Here is a 19,871-nt window from a genome sequence, read left to right on the forward strand (position 1 = left end):
TTGGAAACCCAAGTACACACTGCTAGGCCCAGCCATTGGTTATGACCAATTCTTGTGAAATTTTCTGCATAGGCTGGCCTTGAATTATGATCTTCCAGATCTCAGCTACTTAAGTAGCTAGGATTACAGGACTGATCTTATTGGCACCTGGCTTTGGTTTAATATCCTGTTTTAATCTTTTATTATTCTGAAATGTTTAACTTTTGTTATGGCATTACAATATATACTACCAAGACACTGGTAGCAATTTAGATGAACAACTCTGTATTCCATCGGTAGGTCCCTCTGTAAAAAAAACACATTTGGTACAATAGAAAGAGAGAAAGGGGAAAGGGGAGGGAGAGAGGGTAAAACAGAGGGATAATAAAAGGAAGAAAGTAGAAAAGAGAAAAATGAACAAAAAACTAAAATATAATCAAGAAATCCTATTCATTCTAAAATGGTAAGTTACTGTTTTATCACACATTTGCTATTACCCTTACTATTAGAACTATTAATGTTGTTCTTGTTGTTGCGGTTGCCCTTGTTGTATAAACAATAAACTCTTGGAATTCATTGTGTATATGGTGCCAAAGAAGTATCACTGAGGAAACACTGAGCATGCTCAGGATTTGAGTGCAGTGCTATATCAATGCTTGATTTGTTTTTCCTGTAATGTACAAATTCTGCTAAAGACATGTACCTTTCAACAAATCTCTGATTATCACTTCATCACTTAAACATATTTTGGCACCATTCTGTATACCCTTCAGGGGAGGCGATTTTACAAAATGAAGGGCAGGGAAACCCTGAGCAGTTAACAGAATGATTTAGACACCTGGTCATAACATGGGGCTACAGTGCTTCAGTTGAGCTGGACAATACCTGCCCTGGAATTTTAAGGCTTTTTAAATTTCCTTTGATGTTTTTGACCATGCTTTGTCAAAATATATGGAATACACTCATGAATAAAGATTGCATTGGTATTAATTAAACCTCTGGGAAGGAATATTTGTCTTGAAATTCTTAAATGATTAGCACCAAAGCATTGAAAGGTCAGGAGAATGATGTTAGAGTCATTACTTTATATTTCTGGATTTGCTGCACTGCTCAATTTAGGTAGGATTCTGGAAATAAAACTTTAAGGAATTTATTTTACAGAACAGAGCCATTAGATTTTCAGTACTATTGGAAACTGATTTAGGAGTTCCTCATGAGAAATGTAAATGATTGGAGAAAGTATGGGAAAGGCTGGTTAATATGTTCTATTTTCTTTCTCTCTCCTTCCTTCCTTCCTTCCTTCCTTCCTTCCTTCCTTCCTTCCTTCCTTCCTTTCTATCTTTCTTTCTTTCTTTCTTTCTTTCTTTCTTTCTTTCTTTCTTTCTTTCTTTCTTTCTTTCTTTCTTTCTTTCTTTCTTTCTTTCTTTCTTATTGTAAAAATGCTGTACAGAGGGGTTACAGTTACACAAGTAAAGAACTGAGTACATATCTTTCAAACACTGTTAGCCATTCCTTTATTTTTCTCCCACTATCCCTTACCTCCCCCACTCCTCCCTCCCCAAGTTGTAAAGTTCATTTCCTACATAGTGTCTTGTGAGTCTAATTGTTGCAATGGGTCACCCTTTGTCCTTTCAGCATTTTGTTATTCCTCTTCTCTCCCTCATATGATATAAATATATATTCAAGACACAGGGTACCAGAATCAAAGATAGTGATTACTAGGGAAAAACCAATGGAAAAGAAAAATGAAACAAAATAAGAAAAAGAACTAGATATAGTATATTGGTGACAACGAGGTCAACAACCAAAAATAAAGACCTGTTGTTTCCATGTCTTGAAGTTCATTTCAATTAGCATCATTTTATATGGTCATAAGTACCTCGCTATTGAACTATGAGGATTCTCTGCTTGGATTATCCTAGGCATATACAAATGAGGGAAACCAAAGAGCCTATGTTTCTTTGGGTCTAGTTTACTTCACTTAATATGATTTTCCCCCCAAGTCTTTCCATTTCCTTATGAAAGGGGCAACGTCATTCTTTCTGATAGAAGCATAAAATTCCATTGTGTGTGTGTGTGTATATATATATACACACACACACACACACACACACACACACTCTTCACTTGTTTATATATATATATATATATATATATATATATATACCATATCTTTTTTTTTATTTTTTTATTATTTGGGTCCGGTAGTGGGGCCTGAACTCTGGGCCTGGGTGCTGTTCCTCAGCTCTTCAGCTCAAGGCTAGCGCTCTACCACTTGAGCCACAGCGCCACTTCCGGCTTTTTTCTTTTTGCTTATGTGGTGCTGAGGAATCGAACCCAGGGCCTCAAGCATGCAAGGCAAGGGCTCTACCACTGAGCCACCTTCCCAGCCCCCTATACCATATCTTCTTGATCCATTCATCTATTGACATCTGGGTTGGCTTTATATCTTAGCTATGGTAAATAATGAAGTAATGCTACAATGAACATAATTGTGCTGGTAGCTTTAGTGTGGCCTTGCTTGTGGTCATCTGGATAAATGCCCAGGAGTGAGATTGATGGATCATTGAGGAGTTCTATATTTAGTCTTTTGAGAACCTCCACACTGCTTTCCAGAGTGGTTGAACCAGCTTATATTCCCACCAAAAGTGTAGTAGCATTCCCTTTTGGCCACATTCCCGGCAGCATCTGTTATTATTTGTTTTCTTGATAATGGCCATTCTAACTGGGGTGATGTGTAATCTCAATGTTGTTTTGATTTGCATTTCTTTTATGTCCAGCAATGTTGAACATTTCTTCTTGTGTCTATTGGCCATTCTTATTTCCTCTCCAGAGAAATCTCTGGGGATTTGTTACTGGGGAGTTCAATTTTTTGAGCTCTAGGTATATTTTTGATATGAGGCCCTTGTGTGTTGTACAGCTAGTGAAAATCTCCTAATCTGTGGGCTTTCTATTGATCTTGCTAGCCATGTCCTTTGCCATGCAGAAGCTCTATAGCTTAATGTGATCCCATTTATCCAGCCTTTCTTCAGTTTACTGTGTTTCTGGATCTTTATTTAGGAAGTTTTGACCTACGTGGAGTAGCCCTAGCATATTCCCTATCCCTTCTTGTAATATTTTCAGGGTCTCTGCTTTTACCTAGAAGTCTTTGATCCATTTGGAGTTGATTCTGGTGCAAGGCGATATGTAAGGATCTAACTTCAATTTTCTACATGTGCATAGCCAATTCTGCCAGCACCATTTGTGGAAGAAGCTGTCTTTCTTCCATCTGATAATTTTGGCTCCCTTATTGAAGATTAAGTAGCAATAGGTCTGTAGGATCATGTCTGAGTCTTCAATTCTATTCCCTTGGTCCTCAGCCTGTTCTATCTTCTATCTTCTGTTCTTTCAAGAGACACTGCTGTTTTTGCTCATCCTGAGGATGAACTCAGATATCTTCACTTACCAGCTCAGATGGTCTCCTCCTCATCTTGTTCCTCTTAAGCATTACATCTGGTATTATTAGTAGTACAGTTTATTTCTTTCCCTTCCTTCCTTCCTTCTTTCTTTCCTTCCTTCCTTCCTTCCTTCCTTCCTTCCTTCCTTCCTTCCTTCCTTCCTTCCTTCCTTCCTTCCTTCCTTCCTTCCTTCCTTCCTTCTTTCCTTCCTTCCTTCCTTCTTTCCTTCCTTCCTTCTTTCCTGCCTTCCTGCTTGCCTGCCCCTGCGCTCTGAGGACAGGGTGTTCTGTGCACTCACCTGCTCCAGGGAGAATGTCCTCTCACTTGTTGAGAGACACACTTCTCACTTTTTTGTAGACCATTTGGAAAATGTTCTTTCAATGAGCAATAATCATGCCTCAGATAAAACTCATGCCACTGTGCAAACTTTTAAACGTTCTTTCATTCACTCAATTTATGAACACATATTGGAAATTTACAATGTGTTCATTCATGTAATTTACATATCAGAAATCTACAATGTGCCATCCAATGTTTTGTGCAAAGAATTTAAAGAATATTAAACAAAAAGTTCCTTCCTCCATTATCTTCATCTGAGGTGAAGGTAAGGTAGGGGTTAAAATGGGAGATGGAAGACATAAGAGACATACCCATGTGGTAAAAAACAACTGGCTTACACTGAGATAAATATTGATGGGGCACATATAGAATAGAGCAGGCAGAATAGGGAAAGTTTGTGTTATGACTGGGCACAGGAATGATCCTGAATCAGGGGCCTGATTTGAATGGGTTATCAGTGAATGTAGGGGTTAACACCTTGCATTTTAAGCCACTCTGTTTGATGTTGAAAACCCAGCTATGTCCTTTATCTTCTTTTTTTGTACTTCTTCTTTTTGTACTTCTTTATTTTATACTTCTTTTTTTGGCTACTTCCTCTGTGGCTCAGTGTGCTGATCTGTAAAATGGAGATAACGCTGAGCAGCAGGGAGCTGTTATGATAAATTTGTTGATTTTATTTGTAAATAAATAACAAATGTATTTAATTATATGATATAGTTTACTATATAAATATAGACTACATATCATTTAAGAAGTTTATATATCAAGTATTAGTTCATTATACTATGTGTAACTGTGAATTGATTTAAAAATATATGACTACTTCTGAGCACCAATGGCTCATGCCTGTAATTCTAGCTACTCATGTAACTGAGTGCTAAGGATCAAGCTTTAAAGTCAGCCTGGGTAGAAAAGTTTCTGCTCAGACTTTTATCTCCAAATAACCAGCAACATAGTGGGCTATGGCTCAATTGGTAGAGTGCCAGTAATGAGCAAGAAAGTCAGGTAAGAGCTCTAGGTCCTGAGTTTAAACACCATACTAGCACAACAAACAAGAAACGTAAATATTATGCACACCATATGCATTCACACTTATGGTGTTCAGATTGGTGCTTCATATCTGTTATGTAAAATGCCTTTTGCTTTTTATATATTTTTTTATTGTAAAAATACTGTACAAAAGGGTTATAGTTACATGAACAAGGTAATGAGTACATTTCCTATCAAGCATTTTTATTATTAAACCTCGAGAAAAGTGTAGAATTTCAGCAGACAGAGGAATAGTTATGAGCATTTTAGACAGCAGAAATCATAAAAGCAAAGTGTCTGGAAAGAGGTAAGCAAGACTGGGCACGTCAGGTTAAATGGTTTGGTGGGTAGATGTTGGAGGGTATAGGGAAAAGCAAGGATAGGTGGTTAAAAATACCTACTGCATGTTGCAGGATAGGTTCTCAGCAAATGTCTGTTGAGGGCTTTATAAGCATAGTCTTTTTCCAAAGTCAATTTTCTTTTTTTCTGCTCTTCAATTCTTGCTTTAAAAAATAACTCTGTGAATATATTGTAGGGGAAAAAATCCTTTTATTCTGTCATTTCCTCTGGTTAAGTTGTGTAAGCTCCAGGATCTGACAAAGCTTTCCACATTCCTGAATTTAAATGAGCTTACGTTATTATTTTCTTTAGAGTGCTTGAGAAAATAGTTGGCCAAACATCTTTCCCTCATTACAGTGTTCTTAGGAGTCCTTTCCAGTTTGTATCTGAGTGTCAGTGCTTTGAGAGGTGGTGGATGGGAGAATGCTCGGTAGAGAGTTCTCAGACTATTTGTGAGTGCCTTATGGAAAGCATCCAGCCTCTTCTAATCTCTATCAAGCATCCCTTAGGTGGGAGACCTTCCTTTTAAATTCATAGATGTGCCAGAGTGGACAGGTGGCAATGCAATCCTGGAGGAAGAGAGACTTAAATGCACCCAACTTAAATGGCTGTGGCAATCTTGTATTAGAAAAACAGCACGTTGGCTTTAGTAGGGAGAGAACAATTTCTCTAAGCCAAGACATTACTAGCAAAAGATTCTTCACACTGTTGGTGTCCAAAAGTTAACAATGACTCAATACAGATTGATTTTGGAAGCCAGGAGACAGCTGGAGAGGCTGAAGTTGCCTCTAAGTGGACATAGGTCAATTCCCAGAGGTTACATTATCTCCAGTCAAAGCTGGAAATATGGAGACCAGATTCTTATTCTGTCTTAGTTATTAATCCCTCCTGGTATTTGAATTGCTATTTGTCTTACTGAATCTTGGTCTCTGACTCTTTAAAAATGAAGGCTTAGCTAGGCACTGGTGGCTCATGCCTGTAATCCTAGTTCCTCAGGAGGCTGAGATCTGAGAATCAGTTTGAAGCCAGCCTGGCAGGAAAGTCTGCGAGACTCTTCTCTCCAATTGAATGTCAAAAAGCCAGAGGAGGAGCTGTGGTTCAAGTGATAGAGAGCTACCCTTAAGCATAAAAGCTCAGAGACAGCTCTCAGTCCCTGAGAGCTGTCAAGCCCCCCAAAGACACCAAAAATAAAAAGGCATAGATTATTTCCAAGCTCCTTTCTGATTTATGAATTACTCTGAGCCAAAAAATATATTATTTTCATTTTTGATTGCCTTCACCAAAAGAAACCACTCTTCAGTTCTCTCTATTTTACATATATCAAAGCTGAAAAAAAAACAAGAATAAAAGGCTTTCATTTTCGTAGTATTATGGAATTTCAAGCCCCAGTCTGGGCCAAAAATGAATGAATGAATGAATAAATAAATAAGTACATAAATGCTTGACTTATAAATTGATATGTTGAATTGAAATCATTTTGTGTCACTACTGAATGATAATAAGACTTAAAAATAAACATGACTTGTTTCTCCCTGCTCTGTGGTTTACTGAATTGTTATGTGTCTCTGCCTGTTCACATGGGCATTCACCATCGTAGATATCATCTGTCTGACATGAATCTTTTACCTGAGCTTAAATCAATGGAACTGCCTGATTTTGAGTTTCCAGCCTCCAAAACATTAAGCAAAATCAACTTATTTTAATTTTTGAAAGAGTAATTAGCATCTGTTGTTATAGGCAAGCTGACTGCTAGTTTTGAAGCCCCAGCTGGTCAGATAAGCTACATACAGGCTACAAGGGGAGGAGGCTGAAGTACTAAGCAGGGTAATGAGAGCTGGCAGAAGAGGCCAAAGAAGTACAGGCAGGAATGAGGGGTGGGTCATTGTGATTTCAGTGGGCATAACAGGTTTAAACTTGCCCTGGAAGAAAAGGTGTGGTTAGGGTGAATCATGGAAGGAGTTGGAAGGCAGTTCCAACTAGGAGAAGAGCCAGATAAAGCCTTGGTTAGAGAGAAGCAAGCACACTCAGGAAACAGTGTCTAGACTGAGTATGATAAAATAGAGCACTCATGCATGAAGGAAGGACAGGTAGAGTGCATCAGCCCACAGCAGAGCTAACACTCGAGATGGAAAGATTTAAGTGTTGTCTTCCTGACGGTAGTGAGTGAGTCACTGCAGATTTGTGATCAGGCAATGGTGCACTGATAAAAAAAAAAAAGAGAGGAGGGGAGGGTTGGCTTTTTCCTCAGAAGCATTAGCAAGAAAATAGGTAGTGAGGAAGGGAAGAACCTTAATAGTTAAAAATAGAAAAGTTGGATGCTATGTAAAACAGGGCATTTCTATGGAAAGTGACTAGCACCAAGGATGCACAGTGAATTAAGGAAAGTTGATATGATAATCACTTTCGTGTGATAGTAAGAGTTGAATCACGTGATTACTTAGTACAGGTGAGGAGTGACTAAAGTTGGAAATCAGAAATTATGATGGTATCAGCTCTTCCTGAGATGATGACATATCACTCAATTTCCTCTTAGACTTTTTAAAGTGTGTTCATTGAAGGGGGGAGGGGGATTGGTCTTTGATCTGGGCCTAAAGCTTCTGCATTCCAGTTAGCATTGATTTATCAAGTCCAGGTTAGGTTGTGTTGTTGTTGGAGTCAGAGTATAGAGATCCTTGCAGGGGCTGTTAGAAATTGGTTCAACCTGCTGCCATCCACCTCAGACTCGGAGTTAGAGAGCCAATACTAGCATAGGGACTATAATTTTGCTAATTATTAGCTGTGTGATATGTTGGTATGTATTTTCTTTTCCTCAAATCCTTATCTGTGAAACAGGGTTACTTACATACAGTAGCTTCCTCCAAAGGCTATAGTGGTACTTAAATAGGTTAATACATTTAAAATATTAACATAGTACCTTCACCAATCATCACTAAATAAATATTCTTATTATAATTCTAACTGATCACATTTGACTAAACATATGTATTATATGGGCATTACAGAATTGCTTTAGATTTAATGAATATCAAATTGACTACTTCAATTTACTGATCAAATTGAACTTGTTATGTAAATGCAGGTAGAGCCCAATTTAATGAGTATTTGTTTGATGCTAGTCTAAAATGCTCTGGTCATTCAAAGTGGAATAGATAAAATGTGGCTGTGGCTCACACTAGCCCATTTTGAAGTGGGGAGACACCATTTTCAGATTTCTTTGTTTTATATAAACTATGTAACCCACTTCAAAAGAACCAGGAAAATGCTAAGGTTTAACGTCAGACAGGAAATTATACATAGTCATTTCTCTGGCTGAAATACATTTGTTTTGGCCCAAATTTCAAGTGTTTTGCTTTATACTGTTTCTTAATTTACCATCCTTATTTAGAAGTTAGTTATTACTGCTTAAACATAGCTGTGCTTCAGGGCTTCTGTGGCATTTCTGTAATTTTGGCTGATTGCTTTCTTTGATTGTCACTTAGTCATTGCTATGACTAGAAACTGAATGAGCTTCTTCTCTAGAAGAGATAGTGAAACATTAAATAATGGGACTTAAGAGGTTTCTGCAGTTCAGTGTTAGTATCAGGATAATTTCCCACACATTGATATGGGAAACAAAATATTATAATTCATGTATATTAAGAGACAGTGGAGTTTGGAAGGAGAATAAGAGATTATAGATTGTTTCAATTATAATGATTTTACTTTGAATTACAATTTTTTTGACTTGACAATATATACAAAAGCAATGCACATTTTGTAGAAATCATGCTTCAAGTACTGAGTTTTTAAATTAATTTTCTTTTTTTAGTCCTGGGGCTTTAACTCAGGGCTTGAGTACTGTCCCTGAGATTCTTTTGCCTAAGGCTAACTCTCTACCACTTGAGCCACAGTTCCATTTACAACTTTGCAGGTAGTTTATTAGATATAAGATTTGTGCAGACTTTTCTGCCCAGCTGGCTTTGAGCCTCAATCCTCACATCTCAGCCTCCTAAGTATTTAGGATTACAGGCATGAGCCACAAGCTCCTGGCTTTTCAAATACTAAATTCTGATGTTTTCTTTGGTAGATGCTAGGAGGATGATAGTCTCTCAATATGGCAGGTCTCTTAGGAGCTTCAGCAAACACCAAGCCACATGATCAGCCTTGGGAATATCACCACTGACAGAGTGCTCTCTCACTATACTGTGGCACTCTGCTAGGTGAGGTTTACTTATTTCATTTTGATTACAGTTTTTTTAATTTATTTTTATTTTTTAATTTTTATTGTGAAAATATTGTACAGAGGGTTTACAATTACATGGGCAAGATAATGATTACATTTCTTATCAAGCATTGTAGCCTCCTCCTTTGTTTCCCCTTCCCATCCCTTCCCATCCTCCCCCCGCCCCCCTATCCAATCCTCCCCCCACTACCAAAGTTATAAAGTTCGTTTTCGACATAATGACTTGTACATCTCATTGTTGCAATGGGTCCACCTGTATCCCCATTTAAACAATTTGTTTTTCCCCTTCCCCTCCACAAATTTTACCCACATCAAATACAGTGAAAGCAGGGGTTATACCATAGGGAAGGACATACAAAGCAACAAAGAAATAATCTTATAAATGTGTTAGAAACAATCCCATGAAAGAAAAAAAAACATTTGAATACATATCTTAGGGTTCACTTCCCTAACATCAACTTATCTGACCTTTTCTGCTTGACTCAGACATATACTAGATATTGCAAATAAGGGAAACCATTGGACCTATATTTCTTTGGGCCTGGCTTACTTCACTTGATAATTTTTTCCAGACCTTTCCATTTCCTAACAAATGGGGCAATGCCACTCTTTCTGATGGAGGCATAGAATTCCATTGTGTATATATACCACATTTTCTTGATCCATTTATCTACTGAGGGGCATCTGGGTTGGTTCCATATCTTAGCTATAGTAAATAATGCTGCAATAAACATAATCCTGCTGGTAGCTTTAGTGCAGTCTTGTATGTGAACATTTGGGTAAATGTCCCAAAGTGGGATTGCTGGGTCATAGGGGAGCTCTATGTGGAGTCTTTTGAGGAACCTCCATACTGTTTTCCAAAGTGGTTGAACAAGTTTATACTCCCACCAACAATGCAGTAAGGTTCTCTTCTGTCCACATCCCCTCCAGCATCTGTTGTTATTAGAGTTCTTGATTTTAGCCATTCTAACTGGGGTGAGGTGGTAGCTCAGTGTTGTTTTGATTTGCATTTCTTTTATGGCTAGAGAAGTTGAGCATTTCTTCATGTGTCTATTGGCCATCCTTCTTTCCTCTTCAGAGAAGTTTCTCTTTAAGTCTTTAGCCCACTTATTTATTGGACAGTTGTTTCTTTGAAGATTTGTTGTTGGGGGATTTAATTTATTGAGTTCCAGGTATATTTTAGATATGAGACCTTTGTCCGTTGTATGGCTAGTGAAGATCTTCTCCCAATCCGTGGGCTTTCTATTGATCTTGCTAGCTATATCCTTTGCCATGCAGAAGCTTTGCAATTTTATGCAATCCCATTTGTCCAACCTTTCTTTGATTTGTTGTGTTTCTGGGTCTCTATTAAGAAAATTTTGGCCTGTGCCAACAAGACCTAGGGTTTCTCCTATTCCATCCTGTTATATTTTCAGAGTGTCTGCTTTGACTCCGAGGTCTTTGATCCATTTGGAGTTGATTCTGGTGCAGGGTGATATATAAGAATCTTGCTTTAGTTTTCCTTTTTTTAAAAAAATTTTATTGTGAAAATACTGTACAGAGGGGTTACAATTACATGGGCAAGATAATGAATACATTTCTTATCAAGCATTGTAGCCTTCTCCTTTGTTTCCCCTTCCTATCCCTTCCCATCCTCCCCCCCACCCCCGCCCAACCAATCCTCCCCGTTCCCCCCCCCCCCCCCCACCAAAGTTGTAAAGTTCATTTTTGACATAATGACTAGTACATCTCATTGTTGCAGTGGGTCCACCTGTAGCCCTATTTAAACGATTTGTTTTTCCCCTTCCCCTCCACAAATTATACCGACATCAAGTACAGTGAAAGCAGGGGTTATACTGTGGGGGAGAGACATACAAAGCAACAAAGAAATAATCTTATAAATGTGTTAGAAACAATCACATGAAAGAAAAAAAAAACATTTGAATACATATCTTAGGGTTCATTTCCCTAACATCAACTTATCTGACCTTTTCTGCTTAACTCAGACATACACTAGATATTGCAAATAAGGGAAACCATGGGACCTATGTTTCTTTGGGCCTGGCTTATAGCTTTAGTTTTCTACATTAAGTTGACATTAAGGTTTGTCAATAACTCCACCAGAAACCAAAGATAAAACTTATGGAAAAAAGTGATATATTTAGCTAAAATGTAGAAGTACCCATTGATATTCATGTAGGATAGAGACTAAATTTGGGTAAAAATAATCCTTGGCTTACAAAGAAAATTTGAGGTCAAAATAATGGTAACTTCTTTTCCCTATGAAATGCAAAGAAAATTTTGGTTTTCTCAAAAATATGTAATGCGTATAGCATATGTTTCTAATTCCCAAAAGATGTGAGTGGCTCCTTGCTGAACTGTGTGGGGTTGAGAAGAGCCTGGGAGAGCTGGTCACTCTTCTTCCTAACTGCCCTGATTTCTGCAGACTATTGGAAGCATGCCATACACTGCAAGGTACAGTGTGTGGGAAGAAGATAGCTGACAGTACTTGTTCAATGCCTCACTGGAAGTGCATAGCTTTTCCTTGAATGACATGGTCCAGGTAAAAGATATAGAGAGATTGTGAGTGTCAGGTTTCTTAACATGTCTATACATAGTGTGTTAGGGGAATGGGAAGTTCAAAATGTCTCTAGATATTTGTGGCCCACTTAGCTAACATGAATGAGGATCTAATTCTTGTTAAGAACAGCATAGCACTCCAAGACATGGACAAAAGAGGTTTTTCTTTGTTGTTGTTTTTAATGTACTATGTGATTTTTTTGATTCTTTTGTATGTTCTTTCCCCTGTGGTATATCCTCTGTTGTTACTGTATTTGATTTTAGTACTCTGGTATTGTATACATGTTTATTTGAATTGGGGAACGGAAGGGAACAATAGAATGGTGAGACAAAGGACAGAGGGGAACCAATGCAACAGAGTATTCACAAGACATTATGTTGGGAATGACCTGTACAACAGGGGGAGGGGTGAGGGGGAAAGTAGAAGAAAATTGAGGGAAGAGGTAACAAGGTTGACAAGAATTGTACTCATTCCCTTATTTATGTAACTGAAACCCCTCTGTATATCACCATGATGGTAAATTTTTTAAAAAGTCAAAAAGAGAGCTCTATGGCAATATTTCCTGTAACATGCAAAATGACAGAAGCATACTGTCTCCTATTTCTTATCCCACTTTGAATTTAGAGTCTTGCTTAGCCATTCCATGCTCGCAAATGTCTTAGCCAAGAGAAAATGTCATTGATGAATATAAAAATGAAATTCATATATGAACACAAATGTGACTGTCATCATAGCAGGGTTAATTTTGCTTTCACAATTTCATTTTATTGTTATTGCTATTTTTTCTTATTATCTTTAGCTCTAGAGTTTCAACTCAACCTATAAGTTTCCTAACTAAAATGTGACTTTATCAACGTCCCTCCTGGTGTCCTCTGTTTTTGTGAACTCCATCCATCTCTTCAATTTTCTCTGGCCCATTTTCACAGATACTCATTGAATATTATCATCATGTTTTCCCACCCTTTCTTTCTCCATTCATCTATCTTCTTTCCCCTTGACCTTACCCCATCCTATCAACAGCACATGTTCCAGCTTCTTGGTATTTATTTTGTTAAACTGATAGTTGCTCTTTATTCAAAGGCTCTATATCATTGGAATTCTCTTCTGCACATATTTTGGTTTATATATATCTATGTGCACATTTATGTATGTGTATGTATATATGTATATGCATGTACTTTCATATATACATATTCAATGTAGACCTAACTTTTACATATGTTTATTAGGTGTGAGGACAAGTAGGCATTGAATGTTTATATATAAATTGCTTAGAGACCTACTAATTATGAAATGGACTTTTTCTTGATCTCTTATGGTCATGAGACGGCACATAGGAACAGGAAGCCCCTTCCAACTTTGAAAGTTACTATTACTGAAAAAATTTACATGGAGTTAACAATACTTCTTATTTTATATCTCCTCCCCCATGGTGGCTTTGTCTACTGGTGATAAATCATTAAGTCTGGTCTCTTTTAAAAATGGTAATTTTCATGTATTTCTTTAAAATAAAACTAAATTACAACACAGAATATTTAAATCCTCATTAAATAGTGACAGTAAATTCATACAATATGAAACGTTTGTCAAGCTGTGTTTGTGAAAGACTCCATATGAAATATGGAAGTGGAGAATATGACATACCAGAGTGTGGTTCCAGTACTCCTTCCATTGATAAGATAGATAGTAATTGTACCAAATATGTTGTAACCCATCTCTCTTGACATGTAAGGACCTACAATCTATCTGAGGGTCTATAAATCCATTTGACTTAGGATTTTTACTGTTTTACTAATTTAAAAGTAATACCTAGGTTAGGTGCCACAGCTCACACCTGTATTTCTAGTTATACAATAGGTAGATATTAGAAGGATGTTGGATCAAGGCCAGCCTAAGGAAGAAAAGTTAGCAAGACCCCATTGCAAGAAATAAAACAAGTGTGGTGGTATATACATGAAATTCTGACTACAAGCAAGGCATAGGTGAATAGAAAGTCCAGAGTCTGAGGCAAGACCCAGGTAAAAGCAAGAACTTCCTGAAAAATGATTGAAGCTAAAGAAAGGGCTAGATACACCTTACGCTACAGAGTGGACTACAGAGAAAATGTTGAGTCCTGAATTCTAATCCAAGTACCACCAAAAAATTAGTAATGTCTATCTGTTCTGTCATCATTTTTTTTCTTTTTAAATTCAAAGCCTCATGTTCATGTTCTATCACTAGACCCTTGAACATAGAGTTCTTTTGCTTTTTTTATTTTTCCAAATAGTATCTCACTTTTTGCCTATGCCAGCCTGGACTTCAACCCTGTGTAGCTAACATGACAGATGCACCACTGTGCCAGCATTTTCTTGATTAAGATGGGAGATAATACACACTTTTTCCTGGGAAGTCTTAGAGCAGAAATCCTCCCAACCTCAAGCCTCCTGAATAGCTAGGAATATGAGCCACTGTACCAGTCTTGCTCTGTGGATATTAGTCTTTTTTATTAAACAAAAATTATTTAATTGATAGAAAGCAGTCTTCTGATCTATTTGGTTGGCTCAAGCAGTATTGGAAAAATGAAAACATGAGCCCTACACCTCATTAATAGATAAATTTTGCTTCCCACTGTGGTAAGTGCTCCTGGTTCAGCTTAATATAGACCTCTTTCACAAATGTACATGTGTGACCTGGGTTTAAAAATTATGGCTTGGCTATTATGGCTCTTGAGCAATAGACTCAACATTAGTATACTTTACTACATATTTCAGTCACTTTTATGTTTTGTAAATATCAGTTGTGGAACTGAACTTCATTGCCATAAGGGAGGAAAGAAATCACACAGAGAAAATTGAATGTGTGCTAAAGTGACTTATTAAATAAACTGCTATAAAAATAAATATATATTTCCATATAGTTTAGCTTCTTCATGGAATTTTCTTACTTGTTTCCTACTTTGTTTTTAGGTTAAGGATAATCCAGTACTCAGAATATACTTTGATTTGACAATGTATAGATAAGTGCATTTTATTATCTAATATGATTAATCTCTTGCTTTATAGGTCACTGAAATGATTCTGGAAATGTCACTTGAAGTTTGGTAAGTTCATTTATTCACTTTGATAGAAAATCATGTGAGTACCTTGGCGTGTGAAATAATTTAGTCAGTTTTGAATAAATTCAGCATTGAATATATAATGTGGACTATTTTGAATACATTATGCACATATACAAATATATACAAATTTATATTATGTATATATTTATACAGCTCAGTTCTGGAAACTTCATCTCCAAAATAACTAGCAAAAAGTTGGTGTGGAAATGTGGCTCAAGTGGTAAACCACTAGCTGAGCAAGCAATCAAAGCAAATGCAAAGCCCTTATTTCACACTTCTTTATCAAGGGGAAAAATAATGAACTTATATTGCTATAGCAAGATAGTCCATAGTTTTATAGTCTCTTCTTTTATTCTATTTATTATTACAAAGAAATATGTAAGTAACAAAAATGAGACAAATGAACTTTATTGAAAGGAAGGACTTATATTTTTGAATGGTAAGGAGTCAATATTTTATTAGTGCTATTCTACTTCCACATTTTGGATTTATTCCCATTGAAAGTATAGGTTGTTCACCCTTCTTCTTTCTTTGTTCAGGATTTGGTCTGAGCAAAACTCATTTGTGAGCTTTACTTCCTGTAGAAAGTTATTGTATATTTACTAAACAATCCTAACCTATCAGGTCTTCAATTTTCTATTTCACATAGCTAGAATATACAGCAATTGTAATGTTTTCTCTTATCATTGTCATAGCTAATGTTTTAAAGCATGTATATATTTCAGAGAAATTGTTACTGTCATTTTTAGTAAAGAAGAGGAAGAGTACTCAAAATTAAAAGCCCTTTAACTATTACATTTAATTGGGTTATCTCAAGTTCTGCTATTAGAGCGCTCTTTTTGTTTTATCAAAAGGGGTGCACATAAGACAATGTTCCTGCATGGATGCTTCTCAAAACTCAAACTCTGGGATGTTAGTGGATGTTATAAGGAATAGATGAGGGATCCATGGACATAGTAAAGAATTCCTCATCAATTCAGTTAGGGACACACTCACTGTGCCAACCAACTATAAGCAGGTTTCTGTACTGATACACTTCTTGAGGTCTTTGTTGTCCTAATGCACAATTTATTAGGGGCTGTTTGTACTCCCCCCTTTAAACACCATAGATTGCTTTTTCTCCTTTCTTCAGAAAACTTGCTATGGCAGATGGCAAATGATTCTTTAATTCAGCCATCAGTCTCTATGCTGAAGCTTCTTGCTGGAACCTTGCTTTAGGAAAGCCATCAGTACATATTCCCATAGCTAGGAGTTTGTGGGGTTGGGAAGATGTAAAACAAGGCTATTGGGGGCTGGGAAGGTGGCTCAGTGTTAGAGTGCTTGCCTTGCAAGCATGAGGCCCTGGATTCAATTCCTCAGCACCACATAAGCAGAAAAAGACAGAAGTGGGGCTGTGTTTCAAGTGGTACAGTGCTAGCTTTGAGCTGAAGAGCTGACAGACAAGCGCCCAGGCCCAGAGTTCAGGCCCCATGACCGACAAAAAAAAAAAAAAAGCAAAAAACACAAAACAGAAAACAAGGCTATTGGGTACCTGGGCTGGACTTACGGATTTCCCTATTTTGCATCATAGCTCATGCCCAGACCTACGATTCAGTATGGCTCTGTGTGATCAGGAGAAAATTTTCAGACAACAGAGGAAAGAGGTCATAAAGGAAAACATGAAGAAACTCTTGGGCCCAAAGGATAGTGAAGCATTGTACTCCACACGTGATGTGAGTTGGACTTTTTTTCAAATTACAGTTTAAAAATGGTTAACTTCTTTCTCCAAAAATAATCTCACATTGGGATTGAACACTACTTCTTCAATTTATAGGTAAGTGTTTAGAAAACAAGCTCTTTGAGGAAGGTAAACCTGCATTAAGAATATGTTTGGTAATATTTATAGATTGTGTTGATTTTTACTTTGACTTCTTTGAAAACTTTTGTGGTTTTTAATTTTTCATTTTCATTTTAATATCAAGGTGATGTACAGAAGGGTTATAGTTATATAGTAAGGTACTGATTACATTTTTTGTCTAACTATTGTAATTCTAAAGGTGATGTACAGAGGGGTTACAGTTATACATGTCAGGTAATGAGTACATTTCTTTTGGACAGGGTTACCTCTTTCTTTGCTCTCTCCCAGGTTTATTCTTGTTTTTGAATCTAGGGTTACAGAAAAAGTGAGCAGAAAGTACAGACAGTCCTCACAATACATCCCACTTCCACACATACACAGCATTCCAGTATTAATGAGAATTATGCAAAGAAACAAATATTGGTAGATGTATGTGATTTATTATGAGGATTACCTCATATCATTATGGAGACTGAGAAGTTGAAAGATCTGGTGTGTGTAAGTTGGATACTCAGGAATGATGGTGATATATTTCTGTGTGAAATCAAAGGCTTGAGAACCAGAGGCTAAAATGATATAACTACAGGTCTAAGACTATGGATTCAAGGACTGGGTATGGTTGGAGAGAAGAAGAGTTGGTATTATGTCTCAAAGTTTCAAAGTCTGAGAAACAGAGGATCAGATGGTTTAACTACCAGTTTATGGCTTCAAAGCCTTAGGACTGGACATGGATGGGAAGGAGAAAAGCTGGTGTTATGCTTTAGAGCTTCAAGGACTGAGAATCAGGATCATAGATGTCAGGGGACACAGATAATTAAACTTGAAGAGATAGAGAAAACTCATCTTTCTTCTACCATTATATCCTCAGGACTGGGGTGACTGTTTACATTGGTGAGTACATACTCATTTACTGAGCCTACTGAGTCACATGTTAATCTTTTTATATGGGAACATAACCTCATAGACAAATTCACAAATAATATTTTCTTATCTATCTGTCCATCTGTCTGTCTATCCTTTAGTCCAGGAAAATTAACCATCATAGTCTTCTTGTGTTCTCACCTATCTATACCAGAGTAGTATATATGTTAAAATCAATGAAACTAGACTTGCATATTCACACCCAAAGCTCACAGTTTACACAGTTCAGTGTTTGTAACTGATGGTGTATATTCCATGGATGTTGATGAATGTGTAATTACCTATATTGATCATTACAGTAACATTCAGAATGTTTTTACTCTGTTGCAACAGTCTTCTGTGTTCTACCTGTTAATACCTTCTGTTCACACAATTCCTGGTGACTGCTAATCTTTTTATTTCCATAGTCTTATCTTTCTTAGTATGTTGCATCATTGTAATCAGTGAGAAGGTAGCTTTGCAGATTGGTTTGTTCCACTTAATAGTAATGTGATTAAGTCTTTTATGTTTTTTGTGGCCTTATAACTCACTCATTTCTTCTTAACATTGTATAAATACACAAGAGTTTTCAGGTCATTATTTAATATTATTTTTGAGGTATTGGGGTTTGAACTCTGGGTCTTATATTTGCTAGGCACATGATCTACTTCTTCATCCAAATCTCCACCCCTTTATTTAGTTATTTATTGAACCTTTTCCAAAGCAATCCTCAAAGTGTGAACCTTCTATCTATAGCCTTCTGTATCGCTGCTAGGATCACAAACATGCACCTCAAGGCTGGGCTTATTGATTGAGTTTAGATCTTAATAACTTTTGTTGCCTTGTCTTACCTTGGGCCGCGATTCTTCTTATCATTGTAGGGGATTCTATGCCCAGTTGCTGTCTAAATATTCACAGCAATTTGCAAGTGTCCTCTTGTTGGCTTGTGTCCTAATCCAAGGAAAATGAAAAGCCAAGAGATGACCTGTTCTTCATTTCTTGCCTAAGGACAGGAATCTTCCATAACCTATCATAACCTATAACTTATAAATTTCCTCCTAACTCCGTGGAGGGAGTTTCCTTTTCTGTCAGAGAAAGACCATGATCCCCCTTCTAGAAATCCTAGGATATCAGTTATTTAGTTCTTCCCAAGATCCTCTCATCTATAGTGTTAACTTCTTATAATTTTATAGCTCAATATTTTTTTCCTTCTATATAATAAAACTTTAAGGAATCTATTGTTTGAAATCATTTTGATGAAAGTGTTCAGATTAAACTGAGTAAGCTACTCTTATTTTTCTCCCATGCAATCAACTGCCATATTTCCATGCTCTATGTGTTGAGTTGGAAGGATTCCTTCAAACTTTTCTTCTCTCATTGTTACTGTGGCATTCAGATCTGATAATAAGCTTGTTATTAGAACAGTGTCTCTCATTTGAGTTATTTCTCCTTGAGTAAAAGACTGAGAATATCCCCCATGAGCAAGGCTAGAAGACTGTGTACAGGAATTTCTGAGTTATTGTGATAGCTTGAAGGACATCTTTTATTCATTTTCTTGTTCTATAATAGTTTTGATCAAATGAAGTTTCCAGAATATGGCCTCTTATGTGAGGAGAAATGTTACTAAACAGGGTATAATAATAGAACAAAGTTGATTGGGGCCTGGAATGCAGAATTACAGATGCTAGGAAAATAAGAGAAGGAAAAGACCCAACTTTCAACAGAGTATAACCGAGAAAATAGTTCTCTTGAAGAACAAATATAAAGACAACATAGCTTCGGATACAAAGAGAGTGCAAGTGTTCCCTCACATGTTCGCTGGATGCTGTTGTCTACTCATATTTGCAATGTAATTAAGCAGAAGAATAGAGAGAAGAAAATAGGGTTTGCCAGGGACAGTTAGGCCAAGCAAAACAGGTCTTTTTTTTCATTTTCTTTGCCCTTTTTTCCTTTCCCTTCCCTCCTTTTCTCCTCTTTTCCCTTCCCTTACCTCTTTTTTCTCCCCCCCCCCCCCCTCCTTTTCTCCTTCTTCCTTCTTGTCCTCAGGGCCTAGGCATTGTTCCTTAGTTTTTCCTGCTCGAGGCTAGGACTCTACCACTTGAACCACAGCTTCACTGTCTGGCTTTTTAGTG

General features: G+C 37.0%; 1 protein-coding gene across 2 annotated transcripts in view; it reads left to right on the top strand.

Annotated features, from left to right (window-relative positions):
- The window catches only part of Pla2g4a (phospholipase A2 group IVA), a 127,394-nt gene that overhangs the window by 56,431 nt on the left and 51,092 nt on the right, over positions 1 to 19,871 (top strand). For both annotated transcript variants that reach the window (XM_042674499.1, XM_042674500.1), the window contains exons 6-7: positions 14,947 to 14,984; positions 16,573 to 16,714. In XM_042674499.1, coding sequence (XP_042530433.1) covers positions 14,947 to 14,984; positions 16,573 to 16,714 — 180 coding nt within the window. The remainder of the gene's footprint in view (positions 1 to 14,946; positions 14,985 to 16,572; positions 16,715 to 19,871) is intronic.

The sequence above is a fragment of the Dipodomys spectabilis genome, unplaced genomic scaffold, assembly GCF_019054845.1.
Source record: "Dipodomys spectabilis isolate Male_0828 unplaced genomic scaffold, ASM1905484v1 ptg000019l, whole genome shotgun sequence".
Classification (NCBI taxonomy): domain Eukaryota; kingdom Metazoa; phylum Chordata; class Mammalia; order Rodentia; family Heteromyidae; genus Dipodomys; species Dipodomys spectabilis.